The sequence below is a fragment of the Carassius auratus genome, chromosome 19, assembly GCF_003368295.1.
Source record: "Carassius auratus strain Wakin chromosome 19, ASM336829v1, whole genome shotgun sequence".
Taxonomy (NCBI): domain Eukaryota; kingdom Metazoa; phylum Chordata; class Actinopteri; order Cypriniformes; family Cyprinidae; genus Carassius; species Carassius auratus.
In genome coordinates this window covers 20,920,450-20,938,920 of record NC_039261.1, presented here as the reverse complement: position 1 = coordinate 20,938,920, position 18,471 = coordinate 20,920,450, and the positions used below count along the sequence as shown (strand labels likewise).

The 18,471-nt window shown below is 36.6% G+C and overlaps 1 protein-coding gene across 1 annotated transcript; it reads left to right on the top strand.

Moving 5' to 3' along the window:
• Positions 1 to 12,416: 12,416 nt before the first annotated feature.
• LOC113119777 (maturin-like) lies at positions 12,417 to 17,735 on the top strand. Its single transcript, XM_026289431.1, has 3 exons — positions 12,417 to 12,823; positions 16,151 to 16,273; positions 17,178 to 17,735. Exons 1-3 carry the CDS (start codon positions 12,653 to 12,655, stop codon positions 17,283 to 17,285), a joined length of 402 nt encoding a protein of 133 aa, XP_026145216.1. The 5' UTR covers positions 12,417 to 12,652; the 3' UTR covers positions 17,286 to 17,735.
• The last annotated feature ends 736 nt before the right edge of the window (positions 17,736 to 18,471 follow it).

Below are 18,471 nucleotides of genomic sequence, written 5' to 3'. Positions count from 1 at the left end.
TGGATGCACTGTAAGTTGCTTTGGATGAAAGTGTCTGCTAAATTCATACATTTATTTATGTATTTATTTATTTATTCGTATATATTAGTTTTTTATTATTAAATAGATAATTTAAAGTCATATGTTGTGTTATATGTTTATCAAAATGATTTTTCTAGCACTTTATCATATTCTCTGTCAGAAATACCAATTTACTTTTTATTTGCTTTTACTATTTGCTTTTTCAACCTTGTCAGACACATAAAAAATACTGAAGAGACTTCAGGCACTAAACTGAGTTTAAACTCCAAAATCCCAATGATTTATAAATATTTATTACTCTCATTCTGTGAATGTTAGCTCATACAGGTGATTCATGTCTTTGCAGTTTTCTTCTCAGTCAGTTTGCAAAATACCAAACATGCATAAATTTTCCAGGTTCAGTCCAGTTAGCTCTTCTGTGATGTCAAAACAAAAACTCTGTGTCAAACATAAACACTGACACACTGATGCTCAGATATAGTTCAGTTACTTATTAATACTCTGCTTTTCAGGAGCCTGTTTACAGTTCATATAATATAAACCCCCTTCTAAAAATGTATTATTAGATTAGATTAGATTCAACTTTATTGTCAGAGTTAATGAAATGCAGTTAACGTCTAACCAGAAGTGCAAGAATATAGTGTTTTATATACAGTACATATAAGTGCAGAGTAAGTGCAGCTATGATTTACAAAATGTACAGTGGAGTTGCTATAGACAGTATTGAGCAGATTATATACAGAATATAAATAGGAATGCAATGTAGGATTATATGTTCATTATGAACAGCAGCAATGTAAGAACAGTGGTAATAAAGTTTGATGAGTGTACATTAGTATTGTTAAACAATGTATTCTATGCAAAATATCAGTAGTGCAATAATATTTTTATAGAAATTGTTTACTGTGCTTTGTACAGTAACAACGTTAGACAGTTTACAGTTTAACAGTTTGAACAATGTGCAGTCTGTGCAAAATATGAGTAGTGCAAATACATGTATGTAAAGTACTGTGATCAGTGCAGTAAAAAAGCAGGTGCAGGTTAGATTGGTGGTGTGGAGTTCAGAAGTGTCACATCCTCGGGAAGAAGCTCTTCCTGAGGCTGCTAGTGCGAGAGCGCAGGCTCCTGTAACACCTGCCGGATGGAAGGAGGGTGAAGAGTCCATGGTTAGGGTGAGGGCATCCTTGATGATGTTCCTTGTCCTGCCAAGGCAGCGCTTATGATAAATGTTCTCAATGGAGGTTAACTGGGTGCCGGTGATCCGTTGAGCAGTTTTCACCACCCGCTGGAGTGCTTTGCGTTCAGATGCAGAGCATTGCTGTACCACACTGAGATGTAGTTTGTGAGTATGCTCTCAATGGTACAGTGGTAGAACAGGAACACATTCATGGGTGAATAGGGAGTACAGTAGAGGGCTCAGTACGCAGCCCTGTGGCACGCCGGTGTTCAAGGTGATGATGGAGGAGGAGAGGTTATCTAACTTAACAAACTGGGGTCTGTTAGTCAGAAAATCTAGAATCCAGTTGCAGAGGGATGTGCTGATTCCAAGCTGGCTGAGCTTGGAGATCAGCTTGGAGGGGATTATAGTGGGATTTTAGAGGGGTTACAACCAGCCTCTCAAAGCACTTGGCAATGATGGGGTGAGTGCAACAGGACAGAAGTCGTTAAGGGCTGAGGCAGTGTAATGCTTCGTTACTGGCACGGTGGTGGAGGGTTTGAAACTAGTGGACAGTTGCCTGGGCCAGGGACAGATTGAATATGTCTGTCTCCGCACATTCACCTTACACAGAGTGGCATAAACATCAGAGGTGGGGAGTGTGAGAGGCAGTTCATTGGGTGGATGCTCAGCTTTGAGGGAGACCTCCTTATTATTTTGATTAAAACGGGCATCAAAGTGATTGAGCTTGTCAGGGAGAGAGGCAGAGCTGGAGGGAGGCACAGTGCTGGGTGGTTTGTAGTCTGTGATAGTTTGTATGCCTGGCCACATATACGCCGGGGGTCTGAAGAATTAAAGTGTTCATCAGTCCTCGTTTATGTGTGAGTTTGGCCTGTTGAAAAAAGAAAAAGAAAGACATTTTATATTAGAAGTTTAATAACAGTTTTAAAGGCATTCCATATTCCAAAATTGTACATCCTTTCAAAAATAGGTTATTAAATTATTTTGCTATCTTTATTAAGTTAAATTTTACATTTTTGACTATTACATGTTTATTATTATTGTTGTAAATAATAAAATAATAATAATAATAATAAAATAAAAATAATAAAATAATACATAATACATTATGTAAATAATATAAAATAATCTGTATGTAATATATACAGATGCTAATATATGTGCCGATTCCCCTTTAATTACAATTTTGGACAAATTTCTGATTTAGGAACATCTTGGGGATTTCATAATGATTTTTGGCTTCATATGGAAATAGATGCACAAGTCATAATGGCTAAAAGTGTCCCACATTACCGTATGTTGTCATAACGTTCACCTTGGAGATTGAAAATTTTTCATTTTTTGAGACCCCAGGAAATATACACACAAATAGGTATAAAGTATATTGTAGGCTAATATAAATTGTCAAGTAACAAATTAAAAGCTATATTCACTGAATAAAAAAAACGACCAAATGTGTTTGACTTCTTTTCAGTGGGAGGCAAACAAGAACCTTAAAAAAACTGCTGTAAAGAGTGATCTGTTTAAGCCCACTGAAATGCTCCAGTGCAAACGATGCAGACACATCAATCAGCTTCTCTGTGTTTTAGGTTAAAAAATAAAATAAAATAACCTTAAACTAACACAGATTAAATAAAATAACTCATGCATGTCCAAATTCATGTCCTTAATATTAAGTTTTATTAAAATGCTACCATGACGTCTGTTTTTATATTGTGTATCAACAGTAACGTTATACATATGTATATTGTTTGGATTAACTAGACGAGTAACGTTAGACAGACATGAATGTTTATTCATAACCGTACTGAAAATAAGTAAATATTGTAGCTGATGCTAAATGTCTAGCTAACAAGCTTGCTGGTGCTAACTTGAGGTAATTTTTATAAATAATGTCCAAATATTTTTATTCAACCACCTATATATATATATAGATTACATCTAGGGACAAAAGAAAGGATGTGATGTTCAGAACATGGGAACTACAGTAATTATCAAAGAGGGGAAGAGATGCACCCCGTTTGGCCAGGGGTGTTTTTACACCACACACAAGGTTTGAGAAGGAAAAAATCATTATGAAAATAATAATATTTTCCTTAAAATGTTCTTCCTAACTTCAGGCCTTATTATCATGTCATATATAAATGTGATGTTCTGTAGAACCACGAACTTTAAAACACTTTAAAACACAAGTCCATATCTGCAACAAAAATATATCTTGACTCCATATAGTGGTTATTTTGGAAAAAATCCCAGGTATTTTGAGCAGTAGGATTATAAAAAAAAAGTGCTAATATAAAATTAAATTAGCCTATATAAAATTGCAAACATCTATCTTTCAGTACTTTTTTACTTAAGTACATAACAAATTGAGTACTTTTGTACTTTCACTTGAGTAAAATTGAAAAAGGAGTACTTTTACTTTCACTGGAGTAATATTTTATTATATGTATCTGTACTTTTACTCAAGTACTTGATTTGTGTACTTCGTCCACCACTGTATATATATGTATATATAAATAAGAGGCTGTTACTTTGCTTTTGTGTTCCACAAAATAAAAGACATATGAGTGAGATGATGATCAATCAGTTTTTATTTGCAATCAGAACTTGAGTTGTTTTTAATATCAGGTATGTGACCTAATCAGGTCAGGTTTGATCATGTAGGCCACAATTAGACAATAAAGTAAATTTTTATGGATTATATATATATATATATATATATATATATATATATATATATATATATATATATATATATGTCCTATAACTCCATGATTAAATTCTCCAAAGTTTGGGGGTAATTTTTTTTTATCATGTACCTTAAAAATATTATCTTTTGTATATTTTCATATAAAATGGCAACATTTGATGTAAAACATGTATTACATTTCTATTTATGACATATATAAAATGTAAATTATTTAGCATGTACTATTTAACTAATTCGCTTTTAAAAACTCTTTGGATCTACACAAAACATGCAATTGATTTTTGGATTCAAAATGTCAATTTTTACTTAAAGGTGACAAGTTTGCATCCCCTGAATATTCAGTTGTTAATGTCCCTTTGTTATATTTGCATACAGTACATCTACTGTACAATCGAGACACTTTGTACATTATTACAACAAAATTGAGCACTTGTGACATTGGAATTTGTATTTGTAGAGAATATTTCAATAAACGATCAAGAAAATGTTTTTGGAGTTGGAAGCTTGTATTTGGTGTCTTTCTCTCTCACAAACACAACAAAACCTTCTCAAAATCTTCACTACAGGTGCATAAATCCAAATATAAATCCTATTCTCAGGCTCAGTTATACCAGATTTATGCAGGGCTGCATTTCATTTTGCTCATATTATTGAATAATTTTTTCCTAAAATGTGTTTATTAGAACTGGACATATTTACAGACTTTATGAGAACAGTAGTATTTGTAGACAAGATCATGGTAGAATGACCTGCCTTTATTAATTTGAGCAGCTGATTCTTCAGCCATTTTCCAAAAGCACTTACCTTTTCTATTCAGTTAATTTCCATTCAATTCGCTCTAATTTGTAAAATAATAATAATAGTAATAATCGTAAATAAATAATTTATGTGTAGTGTGCTAGACTAAAGCCCCTTTCACAATGCAGTGGTCCCCAAAAAAAAGGCAGGTCAATGTTTGTGACTAAAACATATGTGCAAACTGAAATGAAGCAGAGATCAGTTAGTTCCTCAATATTTGTTCTGAAGCTGACATCGTTCACCAGCTTAAGTGAAACAAAACACGTCACATTGTAATGTCATGTGTCTTTATGGGATCTTTATGCTTTGTGTGTGAACGCACACAGATTCCGGAAAATCACTGGCAGAGTGAATGAACCAAAATCTAACGATCCGGGAACAATTGCCAGGACACATTACCCGTGTATGATCTAGAATCTTAGTGTGAAAGGGGCTAAACTGAGCACTTGCATAGACCCTTTGCAAACACGTGACTACGACCACGTGATGACGCCATGACGGACGGCAGAATCACCGGAAGCACAAGCTAAATAGAAGTGGACAAGCGGGAAGTTTCAATCAGTTTAAAATAAATAACACTAAACGTTATGGCTTCTTCTATTGAACAAGCTGTCATGCCGTTATCGTCGAGGTAGGGCATCTGGTAGGTGCTCACAAAAGAACGGTATTTGGAGAACTTGGAGATCGTAGGATTGGATACCGATCCTTATCTTTTTCCTCCGTTTGACGGACCTCATTAAATCGCAGAGTCTACCCGACTTCATTCCACACAATCTGTAACACTATGTGGTAAATGGGGTTGGTGCTGATATCAAAGCTTTTAAAAGTCTGGATGCTTACCAGTTCTTTGTAACGTAATGTAACCTGTTTTTAGGGGATTTGGTCGTTCGTGGCTACACACTTAAGTTGCCGTTGTACACTTGGTGTGCCAATGCAACTTTCTAATGCAGTTGATCTATAACGTTTTATACCAAGTACCACCTCAGAAAATATTTGGCTGTCAAAGTACAGGTACCACCACAATGACCAATATTAAAATTACAGTAGCGTAGTAGGCCTAACTATTCAGCTAACGTTACTGCTCTGCACAGTTAAAAAACAATGCAGTTTTATTCCTAATAAGAATATTTATTGTTGTCAGCCACTTTAACATTGTAAATACACAGTTTGACCATTAACACTGCATTGTGCTTACAAGTAAAAAAAAAAAAAATTATTACATGAACGAAAATGAACTAATTTGTCTTGCCGTCCGTCCTACAGCAAAGCTCTTCTGCCGTCTCTCATGGCGTTCACAATTCGTGCAAGTAGAGGGTGACGTCATCTGCAAAGGGTCTATACTGTTGTTCTCTTATTTGTAGAATAGGGTTTGTGCACCTCAGAATATGAAATGGTGTAAATGTTGTGTTGTGTTTGCTGGAGAGAATTAGCTGTTATAATATTGTTAGTACAAAAAAAAATTATTTACAAATATGCATGTGTGACTATTCATTACAACATTTCTACTGTCACAGGTGCTCAGGTTTGCTATAATAATACCTTCACAGAACATAATCAGCTATCCATGCAAAGAAGTCAGTGTGGTGTACTGTCCAGGCCAACATCTGATGTGCTGATCTCTTCAACGGTCATCCCAGGAAACCTTCAATAAAAACAAAATCCATCATACATTACCAATATAACAGGGCTGTACAATCCTGTTCCTGGAGATCTACCTGCAGAATTCAGATCTGACCCTGATCCAACACACACATCTGTAACTGTTATCTGCTTTCACTGATGTGCGGTGAAGTAGATTTCCTGACAAGTTCCTCCCTGAAAGTACATTGATAACACTGTGAAACTGTATTTTCGTAGAGGATCATTTAATAAAGTAACAATATTATTGTAACGGCATAAAAACTTCACAGTCTCAGGAAGGAGGAGGCGGTAACCGGCGGACAATCAATAAAAAAATAAAAAAGCAAATATATATATATAAAAAATTAAGTCAAACATTTAAATGTCAAACATGTATTCTATTTTTTACAAAGCATTCTGTTGCAGCTGAATAACATGAGCAAAAATCAGCAGCCTACAAAAAACTGCATGAAGAATTTTGCATGTGCTTTAAAAAAATACCATAGCAAAAACAACTAGATTAATATAAATGTAAAATATTAAAGTGTTAAAGACAAGTAAACAGTCAGTAATAAGATAGGAACAAACAAATCAATTAGCAATATCATAAATAAATACAACTAAACAGAATTTCAGGTACAGAAACTGTAATTAAAAGTTTAAAAACACTGCATTGTTTTCTTTTAATAAATAAAATAAAGATTGATCAATTAAAGTTATTAAATATATTCAGTCAAGATCAGTGAATGGTTTTCTTTTGTTCTTTGATTAACATTAATGACAGGCAACGCGGTTATTAGGCTGTTGTCTCTTTAAACAAAAATACTCTGTGTTTTCTTTCTCATCTGTTCACATTCACGTAAGACGAAAACTGCTGTGTTTATGATATACTGATGTAGTTTTCTGTATATTGGTCAACAAATATGAAAGAAGTCAGTTTCGTCTCTGAACAACCTTCTCTACAGTGGAAATACACGGAACAGTCCAAGAACGGACACAAACCGGGAACCGACCGCTGCTCTCTGTGCACGCCAGTGGCGTAGCCATGGGTGTGCCAGGGTGTGCCTATGCCACCCACAGTGGCAGCTGGCACACCTAAGAATAGATGCAGAATTATTTTTTATAGTCTCAATAAAAAATGTTTACTAAACTTGGGCTATTGTTGTTTACTTAGAATATATATATATATATATTTTTTTTGTTCGCGACTCAGTTGATTCAGATCGGCACTTCGGAGCCCTGTTCGCGACTCGGTTGATTCAGATCGGCACTTCGGAGCCTGTTCGCGACTCGGTTGATTAAGATCGGCACTTCGGAGCCTGTTCGCGACTGGGTTGATTCAGATCGGGACTTCGGAGCCTGTTCGCGACTCGGTTGATTCAGATCGGCACTTCGGAGCATGTTCGCGACTCGGTTGATTCAGATCGGCACTTCGGAGCCTGTTCGCGACTCGGTTGATTCAGATCGGGACTTCGGAGCCTGTTCGCGACTCGGTTGATTCAGATCGGCACTTCGGAGCCTGTTCGCGACTCGGTTGATTCAGATCGGGACTTCGGAGCATGTTCGCGACTCGGTTGATTCAGATCGGCACTTCGGAGCCTGTTCGCGACTCGGTTGATTCAGATCGGGACTTCGGAGCATGTTCAATATTTTTTTTTTAATTCAGATCTGGACATCGAAGCAGTGTTTGTCAAACAGTTAATTGGTGATAAATGAATATTTGGACTTTTTTACCTGTCGATTCAGCATCATGGACCCACACACAAAGGTGGACACACTCTAGACGGGTGTGCCAGGTAGGGTGACCACCCGTCCCGCGTAGCGTGTGCGCGCACAGCGTTTGAAGCCCAATACATGCCTCCCACAAATTGAGACTGTGTCACGCATAATCAATGCTTGCTCAAAAAAAGTTGGTCGCTATATCTGGAGTCACCAACCCGTCGATCGCGGTCGACAAGTCGATCTTGGAAGCATTTTAAGTCGATGGGAAGATTTTTCAAAATCTGAGAAAAAAAGGTGCGAGCCTCCGATGACTGCGCGCGCACCTCCCGAAACAGACGAGACATTTATACTTGACACAACTGTTTTAGACTGAAAACCAGACCATACAACCGATTTAGAGGCGGGTGCCGGTGTGATGAGATGTACTAATATCCGTCTGCTCGGGCATGATTGTTTTAGGCCTGTAATTGATTGATTATTGAGGTAATAGGGATGGCACGGTTCGCTGAAATAAAAAAAACAAACCGTTCAGTTAACCACACGCAGTTCGGCACGCGCTTCAACTTAAATCTGACAAAGCATCTGTAATATCATCTGTAAAATGTCTTGCTATAAATGGCACGTAATAAAACAGGGTTCAGCTAATAAATGTTTCTGTTGATGCATGCGCATTCTGGCTTCCCAGACATTACAAAAACATGAAAAAAAAGATCTATATTGAACAACTACAATTCATTTGAATCCTACAATTATATATTATAATTTATTTAAAGTGAATAAATTGTAATGAAAAATAAACAAAATGAAATAGCTAAAGTTCAAAATTATCGTATTTGGAGGAAAATTATTACATTTAACAATTAACTACATCTTGACACGACCTGCAAATTAACACTAGTATGGTTGGACTGAAGCAGTGTGACAAAAATACTATCCCATAATTTTGCACAGTAATCTGACAATAAATGTGGCACACCCAGATTTTCATATGCACACCCAGAGTCTCTTTTCTGGCTACACTACTGGTGCACGCACTTGCGCTTCATGCACGCTGCACACAAACAGGGCGAAAATTCGTTCCGTTCCTGCACATAATAACTTTAATCAAATTGGAATTCGAACACTGGAATCGTTAAGCAGAATCGAAATGCAGACGTTTTATCGAATACCCGGTTCTTGGAAATTTGGAACCGGTGCTAAAATGGAACCGGTTTTCGATACCCATCCCTGCTCATTTCCCAATCACTCCGCTTCGCTCCATTCCCAAGGCTCTTGGCCCCACCCCACTCGTCACATTTACTTTTTTAATGATCTCAGTAATAACATTGTTAAATAAAATTAGCATTACTAAGAGGCGAGTGCTTATGAGAAAGGCATGCAACAGCTTTTTATGTTCATTTACAGTCATTTACATTTGTATCATAAATACATAGGAGTACAAGCAGAAAATGTAGGAGCACACCTTAAATCAGCCTGCAAACTTACCTTTTAGGGCAATGATTACAATGTAAGGATTATTTAGCAGCTTTGCATGTTCATCTATAGTTTCCTTCATCTGAAATCTTTGTGAGGTCTGGCATCTTCTGAAATCTCCACACGCGAGGCTGGAGAAACAGGAAAACAAAAGGAGAAAGATTAGCATAGCTGTTCATATTTCACACAAAAGATGATTTATTTCATCACATTTATCAGAAGTGAAACATTATGAGATGTTTTCTTTGTGAATATATGTTATAATGTATAATTGAACGTTCACATTTTACTTCTAATTACTAAAGTTCTATTCTTAAATGATACTTGATTATTATAAAGCTTGACTGACTGGCGAGTAAACTAAAATAATTAATAGCCAATTGCGACTCAATTGCCAAGGTGTCCGTAGAGGGTTGTAAGTTGTTATGTAGAAACAGCAATGTATCCCTACACATGTTTGACAGCTCTGGCATGACAAGATGCGTAAAAAAAACTATGTATTAAAAACGCTGTGCGTTCATTTTGTCGACGGTGTAAAAGTTTGCAAGCTGAGATTTTTTTCAGTGATACAGTGTTGAACAGGGGACTTTTCCCAACATTTAGTTGTTCCCTCAACAACCAAAAAATAAAAAATACACTTACACATACAAATACTGGTAAATCCTTTCCTTTGGAATTAAATACAACATTATTAATGCGTATGAAAACTGTTTAGAATGTTGTAAAAATGTTTCTGTGCATTAAAAAAGTTGAGTGCAGTGTATCATCCGGTTGGGCTACGGAGTTGAGAGAATGAGCTGCTTCAGCAAGAGTCAGCTGTTTCAAAACCTAGTAAGCTGCCTAGGCAGCATTTTTGAGCATCACTGAAAGAGAAAAAGTCAGGGATCGCGAATCATTGGAATCAGTTCTGGTGTTCATAGCGGGTTCGCGAATCATTTGAGTCTGTTTGGGGATCGCGAATCATTTGAGTCTGTTTGGGATTTCGGAGCGTGATCGCTAATCATTTGAGTCTGTTCGGGAGTTCAAAGCAGGTTCGCGAATCATTTGAGTCTGTTCGGGAGTTCAAAGCGGGTTCGCGAATCATTTGAGTCAGTTTGGGAGTTCGGAGCGGGATCGCGAATCATTTGAGTCAGTTTGGGGATCGCGAAACATTTGAGCCAGTGTGGGAGTTCAAAGCGGGTTCGCGAATCATTTGAGTCAGTTCGGGAGTTCGGAGCGGGATCGCGAATCATTTGAGTCTGTTTGGGGATCGCGAAACATTTGAGCCAGTGTGGGAGTTCAAAGCGGGTTCGCGAATCATTTGAGTCAGTTCGGGAGTTCGGAGCGGGATCGCGAATCATTTGAGCCTGTTTGGGAGTTCGGAGCGGATCGCGAATCATTTGAGTCAGTTCGGGAGTTCGGAGCGGGATCGCGAATCATTTGAGCCTGTTTGGGAGTTCGGAGCGGATCGCGAATCATTTGAGTCAGTTCTGGAGTTCAAAGCGGGTTCTCGAATCATTTGAATCATACGTTTTCCACGCGAGTTTAGGTGTGATATTTGAACTCATATTTTTTGTTTTGATGTGACTTTTAACAGTATCAAGTTTATTAAAAAACTAAACAAATCGTGCCTAAAATGTGCACACATCTAGGCTGATGTAAAGTTACATGATGAAGTCATACTAGTGCGCGTGTGCATTTTGAGTGAGTTCTTTCACTGCATTATTCAGTGTATTCAAATGCATTTAAGAATGCATGTGACTTATCACAAAATTCAAGATATGGGGGTTAGAAAATGTATATATTTATATCATTTTATGTAGTTAATCAGTATCACACGAAGAGTGCCATTTCAGATTTTCTCCAAAAATCAGCATGATTAAAATGTGATATTAAGTTACTACAAACAATAATTTAATTACAAATACAAAATGTTGCAGAATAATGTAATATATGAATGAATAATAGCCTATAGAACCTTTGTGCCAAAAGGGTTCTTTCTTGTCATTATAGAACCTTTTAGCATAAAAGGTTCTTTGGAGTTGAGTAAAGTACCCTATGGTTCTATATAGGACCCCAATGAACCCTTTTTTCTATGGTTGCACCCTATATACATGGTTAAAATAATAAAACCAATGTTTCTTCTGGAGATCAGATAAATAAAAAGATGAGTAGATGAAGAGAAAACATTAGTTTGTATTGTGAAGTAAAGTATTTTATCAGGTGTATCAGTTTCCAAATGAGCATAGCCTACTGACCTGCTTTAGTCTGAAAAAAAAAAACATTGACTAGTTGCGCCCTCCAGAGGAATAAAATAGACATAAAACTGAAATCGTTTCATGTGGAAGATGAGTTCTAACCTTGCGGTCTATGATTAACTTCAAGTCTCTGTTGGGTGTAACCCCAACAAAATGTAATGTCTATGTATGATATAATATAGAATATAAAATAGAACATTCGTTACAAAACGATTGTTATTACATTTCAATGCATGTATTATTTTAAATTAGGCTATATATATATATATATATATATATATATATATATATATATATATATATATGTATATATATATATATATATATATATATATATATATATATATATATATATATATATATATATATATATATATATATATATATATATCAAGATTTTACAATTAAATTAGATTCAATTATTATCATTTTAGTGTTTGCATTATGTTGTTGATTCTGCTGCTGCTGCTGTTAGTAATAAATCATATTAACTATACATTTATTATGATTATTGATATTTTGGATAAAATTCAGTACGTGTGCTGTGTAAACAGTTGGGGGGAATGCAAGTCTGACAGTGCAAGTCTGCAGCCAGACCCTCTTGGTCTCTTTAGAGATGGTTCCTTGTGAAGCTGATGACGATGGGCGCATGTGTTGTCATGTGACGTCACTCTGGCGGAGCGAGGACAGGCGTTGTTCTCGGCGCAGGAGACTGAAGCGGGTCGAGATCAGGAACAATCAGCTACAGGCCGATATGAGACAGTGAGAGCACAGCAGAAGCAGAACCGGGATCATCTGCGATCACCATGACGACACAGCCTTAGTGCTCAGCATCCGCATCCTCAGCATCATCATCCGCGGCTCAGGTGCGCCGTCAGTGCGTCAGGCAGGATGCAGTTCAAAGAGCTGGTGGACACCGCCGAGAAATGGTGCTCCGGGAACCCGTTCGACCTGATCTTCGCCGAGGACGTGGACGAGAGGCGGCTGGACTTCTACGCCGAGCCCGGGATCTCGTTCTACGTGCTCTGCCCGGACAATCTCACGGGGGGAACCGAGAATTTTGTAAGTATGACATAATCGAGCAAGAGCCTCGTGAGGAGGGGGAGCGGCGCGCGCGCTCGCGTGTGGATGCTGTTGTGTTCTAAACGCTATCTCGTCTCAAATACACAAAGTACAGTGGGGTTTGGATATGCAATTATGGTAATAGCACGATATTAGACACATGTTAGAGTCATCCTGTGTAAAATAAATTTCAAATATATGCTAAAAATGTCTTGTAAACAGTGAAGCTCAATAAAAAATAATCTTAAGCATTTTAAAATATATTTCAAAATTTACTTCAAGCTCAGGAAAATACAGTGACGATTTCAATATTTTTATATATGAATATGGCCTTATGTGACCCTCTCTGTGAAATCCTGGCTAAAGGCTCAAAATCTAATTATGAGATAACAAGCATCTACAATTGATTTCAACCATTAATTCCACTATGATTCCAATCTTTGACATTCAATCTTTTACGTTTATGTAAGATATCAAAGCTTACATTTTCACCGAATGTTGTTTACCTTATGAAGGATAGAAAACAGTAAAGTATATTGGAGATTTATTTTCAAAATAATATTACTGTAAACTGGTATTGCTGAAATACTTATTTTTGCCTGTGTTTTGAGGCCTTTAACTCAAAGCAGATGAAATGATGTCATTGTTTTTGACTGCAGCACTTTCTCATACAAGCTCAGCTGCAGTTTTGGATGTTGTGAGGTTGTATGCAACAATTTCATTTTAGAAGTCTACCCAGTGTACAGACTGATGCTGGTCAGACAAGCATAGGTCATCAATATTGCAGGTGTTTATTCAGCACAAAGGTCTTAAATTGCACAGTTCCCCGGAGACTGTCACTGAGGAACAAATAGTGCAGATATTCTCAGTGTTTTGTGCTGTGATGAAGTAAAAACACATGCAGTATTTGCATTGGTGCTCCTCTTGCACATGTCTGTCATGTTTGCTTTCCATTCAGCAATCAGTTTAAAGGTCTGAAATGAACCACAAGAGTTTATTGTAGTTCCTTCACATCACAGCACATGACCAGACCCCATCAGACCGCTACACCAGAGTCCCAGAGCTCTCCAAAACACCAGTGCATGCTTAGACAGGGATCTAATTACTCACACTGATCAATACACAGATCACAGAGCTAGAGAGAGCAAGAGACTGTACTGTATTCATTTATTACACTGCATAAAAAAGTGCCATTCAGGTGATTGGTTAATGTTAATCAATATCCAAACAGCGGTTTAGACATTATTTTAGCAAGCTTGCATTCAGTCTAGCTTTCTTGTAAACCCACTTTTCCAAGTCAATTTCATTTAAGTCTGATTGAATAATCTGTTCACTTGGAAGTATGTTGGATTATAAGGTTTGTGAATGGCCACTAATGTTCACTTCAAAATAAAACGATGATTATAAGAATGATGCTCCAGCGAAACTACTCATGACTAAAACAGCTGTGTTGAACTGGAGCTCCTCTTGGTTTGGCCTGTGTTTTTTTTTTTTCCTCCTGGTTCCTGTGAGCTCTGGACAGATGCAAGGTCAGTGTGTTCCCTGCTCGAACAGGAAGTTGGGATGGGACGTAACAATATTAATAACCTTTTGTTGAGCATTTCAATTCTGACGAATTTTACATCTGTATACTCAGTGAATTTGAGTTTGTGTACACATGTATGCAAATGATAGCCATAATATCACATGCACAAACAGCTGCAATACTTCATTTTTGGCTTCACTAGCTTTGTGATCATCTTATATTTCCCTTTTATTCACCAGAAAGACTGAAAGATCAGCACTGTTTGAACCTTGAACAGGGAGCTCCAGAGATGGATGATGTGTTCTGCATGTCCTTGTTCTCAAAAAAGCTGCCAAAATCCCCAAAGTATGTTTTATTTAGAGAGCATTTAGAGTGTCACACGTGAACTAAAACAGTCCTTATATCATTATGTATTAAATGCACAACATCTCTGTAATTTATAACAGTACGAACATCAGCTTTTTTTTGTTATCGGTTTCTTCAAATTGCAATAAACAGAAAATGTAATGTATTACACATCTATTTAATAAACCATAAGGTGTTGCACAAGTGTAAACTTATTTTTATTAGAATTTTCTGTTCTATTGTATTCTATTCTATTCCCTCATTAATAATTTTTCTCAAATTCCGGTTGGTTTGAGAAGATTATTTGGGCCATCTACTGAAAAGTGATCCCTCTCGCTCGGATAAATATAACGGGGCAAAGAGTTTTAGTGTCCCAGATTCTCTGCTGGAAGCTCAACTTTGACTTCAGAGATTTCCCTTTAACCATATAAGGACATTTTATAAATCCAGAAATAAAAATATCTTGAGTTAAAAAATTTTTTTACACGTGTATAATTTTAGTATGATTGTAGTTTTCATCTGACAAAGAAAGTATCCATATTGCAGATGCTATTATCTATCAGATTTATTCATCAGCTTTTTTGTCAAGTGTGCTTACACACACAAGAATTTGTCTTGGTGACAGAAGCTTCCAGTGCACAGGATGACAAGACACAGATAACAAAATCAACAAGTGATTCAAAATTAATATGTGAAAACTGTATGTGAAGACTATATGTGAACCTGGAGCACAAAAGCAGTCTTAAGTCTCTGGGGTATATTTGCAACAATATCCAAAAATACATTGGGTCAAAATGATTGATTTTTCTTTTATGCCAAAAAATCATTAGGATATTAAGAAAAGATCATGTTCCATGCAGATATTTTGTAAATTTCCTACCGTAAATATATCAAAACTTCATTTTTGATTAGTAATATCCATTGCTAAGGATTCATTTGGACAACTTTAAAGATGATTTTCTCAGTATTTAGATTTTTTATTTATTTATTTATTTATTTTAAATTTCTGCCCTCTCAGATTCCAGATTTTCAAATAGTTGTATATCGGCACAATATTGTCCGATCCTAACAAACAATACATCAATGGAAAGATGAATTATCCAGCTCGTTTACTTTGCTTTGAAACTCCATGAAGCACAAATAGCAAAAAAAATAAAATAAAAAATTAAATACATTTATGTGGGATATATGCATGTGGCATGTGCTTTTATACAAGGTGACTTATATTGCATTTAATATAGTTTTTATACACATTTTCATCAAGCACTCTATGAAATCGAACCCATAAACATGACGTTGCTTGCGTTAAAGAAATTTAAAAGAGAGTGTTTTTATAAAAAAGAAACCAAGTTTAGATAAATAAGAATTTTAGAAAGAAATTGAGTAGTAATAAGAATATGGTTTGTAATATGAAATGTCTGGATCACTGTGAAACGGGTGAAATGATGTGTTTTCAGCATGTGTGGAGTGAGAGCGAGGACTGTCTGCCGTTCCTGCAGCTGGCGCAGGACTACATCTCCTCCTGCGGGAAGAAAACACTGCTAGAGGTGCTGGACAAAGTCTTCAGAGCCTTCAGGCCTGTAAGTCTCACTCTACTCTACATTTCACAATAAACAATTATATAGCCATGTGATAGTTCATCAGTTTCAATTTGTAATGCATAACCTTTGCCAGGCAGTCCACATAAACTGTGAATGCTCTGCATATCCAAGCAGTTTGAGAGATTTTGAGATTTATTACTATAAATTCCCTTTTCATTTGAGGTGTAACATAAGACTTACATGATAGCTGGAAATGTGCATGTAGCTGGCAATTTTATGCAAATCTGTACCAGTTACAGAGGCCTCTGACTTTGATGGCTGTACTCTTTTGCTATGAACAGTCATTGTTTTTGCATGGTCTCAGTGGTTTGTTGGCATGTGGGTGATTTCATGCATGAGGAAAGCTGAAAAGCAGAAAAATGTGCTGCTTCTGCCAGATCTTGATGACTGAAAATAACATTTTAACTAATGCAACTAAATCGAGTGAAAATAAGTTACTGTACGTATATATAAACAGAATATGTTTTTTTTTTCTCAAACTAAACAAATGTTCATTGGCCACAGAAAATTAAGTGCTTAATGTTTTTATTTTTTTTATTTCTTTTTTTAATTATTTTTTGCATAGACAGTTTGTTGCTGGTACATTTTATTTTCAAACATCCTTGAGTAAATTAATCAAAGTGAACATTTCTGAAGATTTTTATCGTTCCATTTGTTTCTCCTTTGCTTGACAAATCTTGCGTGCGTGACGTGCGTACAGACGTTTTTTAAATGTTTCGAACTTGACTCATGAAATCAGATTTTAGATCCAAAACTATGTTTACAATCTTATAATGGAATCTCTGGAATGTCAATGCATGTTACATCTGAATATTCGGTTTTGTTTTGTTCTGGTTTGATTCTATACTGTAACGTTTGGAATGATTGTGTTATTCTTCTGCAGCTCCTGGGTCTTCCAGATATTGATGATGACGCATTCGATCAGTATCACGCAGACGTGGAGGAGGAACCAGAGCCAGACCACCAGCAGATGGGTGTGAGCCAGCAATAATGCCCAGCAGAGAGGCTCTGCGCTGGGCTACAGTCTCTGCATCGAGCCCTGCTCTCCTAAACTTACCCACCTGGCTCTTCTTCTTATAGGATACACACAACACACACACTGCATCATTACACCCTTTCAGATCTGGACAGCTTTTCCTGAACCCTCATTTTAACTCAAGTGATCATTATTTTGATCAATATTATTTCTCATTAACCTCTCATCACATTTAAGCAGAGACAAAACAAATATCTCATTCCCAACTATTTTTTTGTATTAATTATCTGGAGGCAATAGATTAGAAACTTAAGTTCAGAATGTAATATGCATACTGCTGCAATGTCACTTGACCTCATTATGTTGCATGTTTAATTCAGTGTCACACAGTTGTCAGAATTACTGTAGGATGTCGTAGGATGTATTTGCATCCAAATTTGTGGTAAAATAAATGTGTAAAAGTTGCGATTAGTATCACGTCCTATTCATTCATCCAATTGGAATAGAGGGTAAATGCTGCATATTTTGATAAATTCTAACAATTAGAGCAGGAACATGTGTTGAGAAAATAAATGGGGTCAGTTCTTTTGACTTCATGTAGTGAATCTTGATGTCCATTGTGGATTTACTGTACCCTTGAATAATACATTAACCCCAGATCTCGTCTTCGTATTGAAATGTACTTTAAATCACTCCGAAATATCTGCTAAATGACAAATAACCAAAGCTGACTGCAAGTGCATATAGAGTATCTGTGTGTTCAGGATCAAATTAAACAAGATCTAGAGGTGATGAGGTTAGTGTGTTTTTGGGTGGGTGAGATGTTTAAACAAACCCTTGATCAATCCTCTCTTTGCCTTGATTGTCTTTTGATTGTATTAATCAACATCCTCTGAGTTAAGAAAGGTCTATATATACAAAGGGGACTGCTGTGTTATGGTCATGTGACCTGATGCAGCAGTTTCCATGACCTGATTAAAGCATCATTTATCTGCTGTCTTCTTAACAAACAGACTGCACAGACGAGGTCAGCAGAGGCACATTATGTTTTGTTCAGGGCATAGTGTATGTGAATTTGCTGACGTTAGATGTGTGGCTCTGTTTTCTGCTTCCATAGTGTCTTCCTGCACACACTCCATGTGTATACCAACAGTGTGTTACACAGATCAAAGCTGCTGTTTTTCTCTCTTTATGTAACAGT

Coding starts and splice junctions, on each gene's coding strand:
- LOC113119777 (XM_026289431.1), top strand. CDS start 12,653: ATGCAGTTCAAAGAGCTGGTGGACACCGCCGAGAAATGGTGCTCCGGG. Junction 12,824..16,150: donor CGGGGGGAACCGAGAATTTT/GTAAGTATGACA, acceptor ATGTGTTTTCAG/CATGTGTGGAGTGAGAGCGA. Junction 16,274..17,177: donor TCTTCAGAGCCTTCAGGCCT/GTAAGTCTCACT, acceptor ATTCTTCTGCAG/CTCCTGGGTCTTCCAGATAT.